Source organism: Talpa occidentalis, unplaced genomic scaffold, assembly GCF_014898055.3.
Source record: "Talpa occidentalis isolate TD23 unplaced genomic scaffold, MPIMG_talOcc4v2.1 talOcc4.13, whole genome shotgun sequence".
Classification (NCBI taxonomy): Eukaryota; Metazoa; Chordata; class Mammalia; order Eulipotyphla; family Talpidae; genus Talpa; species Talpa occidentalis.
In genome coordinates this window covers 94394232-94400231 of record NW_023601322.1, presented here as the reverse complement: position 1 = coordinate 94400231, position 6000 = coordinate 94394232, and the positions used below count along the sequence as shown (strand labels likewise).

Genomic DNA, 6000 nt, shown 5'->3' with positions numbered 1-6000 from the left:
AATTGTCTTTTTTTTTTTTAAGAAAAAAAAAAAAGATAAATTCAAAGGACTCTCCCGGGGCGGGGGCGGGGGGGGGGCCAAAGATATAGACAAAAATAGGTATTACATACTGAGAGACCAAGTCCATCGTCTGCCCAGCAGAAGTTCCAGAGAGAAAGAAAATAGAGGTGATGCAGTTTGTTCCTAAGTGAATAGGTGAATAGATTTAAAACTAGAATTATTGTCTATTCATACAGCAGAGTATTAGTGTAGGGTAAGGAAAAAATATCAGGCTTTTCTGCCCTCCCACCATTAGGACAGATGAGGGCACCCTGGGGTCCCGAATGCATGCCTGATGGCGGCACCTGGAGTGGGGACACCCGGGCTGAGAGACTGAGTTTATGAGGGCGGCGTCACGGGGGCGCCAGAAGAAGCCAAGAATGAACGGAAGCCGAGGGAAGAAGAGAAGCAGAAGCAGAACCACGACCACGAGAGAGCAGAGCAGCAGAGAAGGCAGGAGAGCCCAGACAGAGTGAAGACTTGCTGGGGGCTGGGAGGCCTGCAAGCCTCCCGGCCCCCCAGCACCCCTGCCTGCCGTGTACCTGGTAAATCCCAGTAAAAGCCTGGAAAGCCACTGAGGACTCACTCCCTCCTTTACCCCGTCTGCTGGATCAGAGAAGCTGCGCTGTGGCCCAGTCCTGCCCCTACAATTAGCATTCAGCATAATAAACTGATGATCCTCCGTGGAAAACATGCTGAGTCGAAAGACCAGAGTGGAGAGTGTGATTGAATTTCCTATGAAGAGCGCAGGCAGGCAAAGCTAATCTGTGGTGACAGAGTGGATTAGTGATTACCTGGGGTGCAGGAGGGACTGACTTCGTGGGATGGCGTCTGTTGGAAACCAAAGCGGCAGGAGAATGACTGGAGACGTGAGTGGAGGAGCTTATTAGGGACATGGAACTTCCGTGCACACGGGACGCGTGAGATGAGTTAGCGCGAATGCGTTGTGGCGTCCATCTGCAGCGGCGTGATTTCCCCGGGCACGCCCAGCAGCCCAGGTGTGAGAAGATGGGAAAGGATGTGTGGACTCGGCCATGGTCAGAGCTGTTTATCCTCAGGAGAAAACTGCGGCCGTGAGACAGTGTCCCAAGGGGGATGAGTGTGTTGGAACAGTGACGTCTGGGCAGCCAGGGAAGACAGACGGGCTGGTAGATGGGCAGAACGGCCCCGAGTCAGGAGGTCAGAGATCACAACGAAGCAGAAAGTCTTGCAGTGATGGGGAGGCTGTGATCAGTGCCACCTTGGAGTCATTTAGGGTGATGAGAAACCCCAGGTGATTTTTCTTTAGTATACACAACGCGGCTTGAGCTCTAGGACTTATTGTTCCATTAAGAAGGTGAGGCAGAAGCGCGGCTAACAGGCCAGCATGTAAAAGCAGGAGATCTTTTATATGTATTTCCTTGCACGTCACTAAAATATTTCTGGAAGTCAAGAAATTGACAATATGGGTTGACTCCGGGGAACTGGGTAGCCGGCACACGGGAGCGAGGGAGACATGTCACGTTATTCTCTCTTGTTCCTCTTGAATGTTGAGCTGCGGGCACGCTAGCACCAGCTCCAAAATAGAGAATTAAAATCGGACAGAAAAGAAGGAAAAAGAAAGCAGATGTGATGCAGTGAACAAAAAGCACAGAAACTGAGGTACTGGCGCTGAACTATATGTACTCTATGTATCTATGAACAAATGCTAGAAGGTAAGCGAGAGGAGCCTAATTTGGCTTGCCAATACGGGAGGAAATATTTAAAAAGAAGGCCCTTTAGAAAAGGGGGAACCAGATCGCGTGAACACTGCAGAATGGATGTCACTCACCGGCTAAGCCCTCGCAGCGTGCCTGACGCGGGCCCCAGAGCATAAATGTCAAACAGGGGCTACCAGTGCCCTGAAACCAACGCTGCTGACCAGACTGGCAGTGTGCGGTTTAGTCCTCGCCCCCTTGGATGCTGTCAGCTCGCCATGTCCTTGTGCCTGCTACGTGCAAGCAGGTGTCTCAGGACGGGCCAGGCTCAGCCATCACCCTCCTGCTGTGCACTCCGCCTAGCCCAGTGGTCGTCACTGCGCACAGAAAAGGCTGGGGAGCGCTGCTGATACCTAAAGGAGGCCCCGACCGGTGAGAGGCGCAGCTGGTTAAATGCACACGCCTGTGCACACACCTGCAGACAGACACACACCAGGTATGAGACCTGGGGTCTCTTGGTGTCTCAGAATCCATCAGCCACGTGTCTTCCCTACGAGTTCTCTTCGTGCACACCCAGCCCTCTCCCTGCCTGATCCCAGAGGGGCTGGCCTCGGCCTCGCACCTGGACACCAGCCCTGCCTCTGCAGAGCAGGAAGCCGAGGAAGTAACAGATAAATGGGCTCCCAACTGTCTCCCCCCCCCCTCCTGCCCTCCTACGGCTCATTTACTGTATTATTAGGACCACATTTGCCTAATTACAGGGTAGAATAGTAAGGAAAATCAAAAAGCTAATAAAAGTTTTTTTAAAAATCAGCTAGTTTCAGGCAGGGCGAAAGGAATTCAGAGGCTGGCAGAAATGTATGGATTGTACGTTCCCTTTACTTTCTAATCCAGTCAGGCTAATAGAAACCAAAAGCACAACTTGAACTGAACGTGCATTTCACTCATGACTAATTACAAAGCAGGCATTTCAAATCAGTTGAGCTAATGTTTTTAGAGCAATTATTTAATTTTCAAGGTCCAATATCTGTCGAGTAAATCACCAATTTCCATTTCATTCTTATTTAATATAAAAAAATCTAATTAGTACAAAGCTATTTCACAGCTGTCTTTAAACTGAACCGTAGTGAGAGCATGCAGCAATGGCTCGCGTTGGCACCTCCAAATCAAACATCCGCTTTGTTGAAATATTAAAGAACAATCCTGGGATTTAATTTTATTGTGAAGTTTCAAGCTGGCCTTCATAATCTCAGATTTTAACTTGTGAATTTCCACAACAAAGTCAAATATTGAAATGTACATCTAAAGGTAAAGACTGACTGCAGAGTATGACATTTATTATTTTCTAACCCACTTTCGATAAGAATTTTAACAATCACCAACTCAGCTATTAGTACATTTTTCGCTAGTCAGTTTTTCTTGTATTAAGTAGAAAAACGGATTTTCTAGTAGGAAACAGACTTTCCAAAACCTGAAAATATAAATCAATTCTTTCTCTAATAACTTTATATGCATAGTTCTACTTTCACAGTTATATATATTTACATATATTTACATATATCTAGTAAAATATATTTATTGGATTGTTCAAGCAAATATATTGGTTTTTTTTTTTTTTTAAGATTTATTTATTTATTTATACTAGCACTGGGTACAGTCAGAAGTGCGGGAGGGTGAGAGAATTCACCAGAGTGGGGAGCAGAACAGGCAGAAGGACCGAAGTACACTGCTGAGGGGAGCAGCGGGCGGCAGGAGAGGTCTGCGCGCCATGTGGGACCCTCCTCCGGTGGCCGGGGAGCAGCCGGGGATCGAACTGGCACTGCAGAGGCCGCGGGCAGCCTTGCAACCCAGTGCTCAACCGCTGCGCCACCAGGGAGGCCCTAAGCAAATATATTGTTAATGAATTATTACATAAATTAACCGAGGAAAGTTATCAAGAATTAACTCTGAGTGGGTGAGAGAGGATTTCTGGTTTCTCTTTCGCCTTTTCATAAAGCAGCACACAGTGCTTGGCCCTGATAGTTCTCTTAAATGCTTACACCCAGATGCCTAAGCCTGAGACTTTCAAACAGTCCCACTCTTTGTTTTTTTCCCTCTGCCTCAACTCAGCATTAGCTTGGATCCAGTTTGTCTCCAAAGCCTGCCTTGCCCCAAGGCATACACTTCCAGGCACTCTTCATCAATGCCTGAGATTTATACTCTGAAGAAAAGCATGCCTGGGGGCCTCCCTGGTGGCCTAGTGGTTTTCTCAGCACCGTTACTGCTATAGCCTGAGTTCGATCCCCAGCCAGGGAGCTACCCACATGGCACTGCAGACCTCTCCCGTCTTGCCCGCTGCTCCCTGTAGCAGTGTATTTCAGTCAGTCTGCCTGTCCTTTTCCCCACTCTGTCTCTGGTTAATCCTCTCACCCCCACACCTCTGGCCTGTACCCCAGTTCTTCTATTAAAAAGAAAAAGAAAACCATGCTTCCTTGCTCACGTTCTCTGCTGAGAGGTTCCCTGTGGAGCTGGCTGCTCCTCTTCCTTCCTCCAGGGAGCTGCTTCTTCAGGACAGCCTGATTCTTCCACCAGTACCAAAGCCAAACTGTTCCCCCTTCTAGAGAGAATGGCACAGGGAAGAAGGGAGATAAGGGCCTGGAAAAGAAACAAAAGAGCAGAACCACATTCTCTCAGTCCAGCTGTGTACTCAGTGAGAGACTGCAGAGGCAGAAATGCCTTGGTCCCCAGCAGATGCAACACCTTTCCAACATCCTGTTACAAACAAGAGCTGGTTCCAGAATCAAAGGATTACATTTAAGAAGTGTCAGAACAGGGCCTCCCCGATGGCGCAGTGATTGAGCGCTGGGTTGCGAAGCTGCCAGCAGCCTCTGCGGCGCCAGTTTGATCCCCGGCTGCTCCCCGGCCACCAGAGGAGGGTCCCACATGGCGCGCAGACCTCTCCTGCCGCCCGCTGCTCCCCTCAGCAGTGTGCTTCGGTCCTTCTACCTGCTCTGCTCCCTGCTCTGGCTCTGGTGAATTCTCTCACCCTCCCGCGTTTCTGACTGTACCCAGTGCTTGTATAAATAAATAAATAAATCTTTAAAAAAAAAAAGTGTCAGAACAGCTGGCCGAAGAAAGCAAGAACATGACTTAGCTCTCAACCCCAGCCTCTGCCGCAGCCACTAGGGGCGCCTGTGGAACACCCCTAACGTCCTCTAGTAGGGGACAGACCTAGAGGAATTCTCCCTGAGGCAACCAGACCCGGAGGGGCTAATCCTGAACAGTCAGACCTGGGAAAATCAGTCCCACAACTCTGGCGAGGAACCCCAGCAGCCCTTGATCCAACTCCCTGCCGTGACTTGCAGACCACCTTGGAAACTTCTGGGGAAAACCCTGTGATAATACAGCACACCGCTATGTATTTTAGTGCCCAGCAAATCAGATTACTCCTTGACCGTATTATAGCCTGAAGGTGTGTGCACATGAGTTTATTACTTAATCTCAATTTGGGCGTGGCTGTTACTACTCGTGGGATTTCTCTTCTTTTTGTTCTGTATCTTGGCCTTCTCATCAAGCCTTCGGTGCCGTTGTAGGGGGCTGGGGGTGGGGCTGGAGTCTAACCAGGGGTTTTAGTAGGGCCAACGAACAGTAATTTTAGGAAATAATTTATTTTTACTAGTACGATTTAATATTAATGGCAACATCTGCCTATCCTAATGGAAGCAGTATAAACTCCTTGAAAAATTTTATATGTTTATTTAATATTAAAGATCGTAAAGTATTTTTTCTATAACAAGGGCTTTGGGATAATAAAAAATACAGTATTAAGTGAGTTTGCACTTAAATATAAATATATAATATCTACACCATGTCTTTTTGTGAATGAGATTTGTCCTTAGATTTATCTTTTTCACTCCTTTTCTTCTGCTTTTCTTCTGCTTGTTTGTCAAAATAATCTTTAAGGAGATGGTTCAGCTGTGGCTCAAACTGGTCTGCATGTTGTAATCCATCTTTCTTTCCTTAAAAAGATGTAAAACAAGAAACATTATATTGTATTTATTTTTAAAGATTTATTTTATTTATTTATGCATACGAGAACTGGAGTGTAGGACAGAGGTGCGGGGGCCGGGGGTGGGGGAAGGTGAGAGGATTCACCAGAGACAGAGTGGGGAGCAGAACAGGTAGATCTGCTGAAATATACTGCTGAGGGGAGCAGTGGGCGAGACAGGAGAGGTCTGCCTTGCCATGTGGGTCAGCAACCTGGCCTGGGATCAAACTTGTGCTGTACTGGCTGCCGACAGCTTGA

The 6000-nt window shown here is 47.8% G+C and overlaps 1 protein-coding gene across 2 annotated transcripts in view; it reads right to left on the bottom strand.

Annotated features, from left to right (window-relative positions):
• Positions 1-3633: 3633 nt before the first annotated feature.
• Positions 3634-6000, bottom strand: part of ZGRF1 (zinc finger GRF-type containing 1) — a 45175-nt gene continuing 42808 nt past the window's right edge. For both annotated transcript variants that reach the window (XM_037509544.2, XM_054694557.1), the window contains exons 27-28: positions 5560-5713; positions 3634-4311 (exon numbers count right to left, since the gene is read on the bottom strand). In XM_037509544.2, coding sequence (XP_037365441.2) covers positions 4191-4311; positions 5560-5713 — 275 coding nt within the window. In that variant the 3' untranslated portion in view covers positions 3634-4190. The remainder of the gene's footprint in view (positions 4312-5559; positions 5714-6000) is intronic.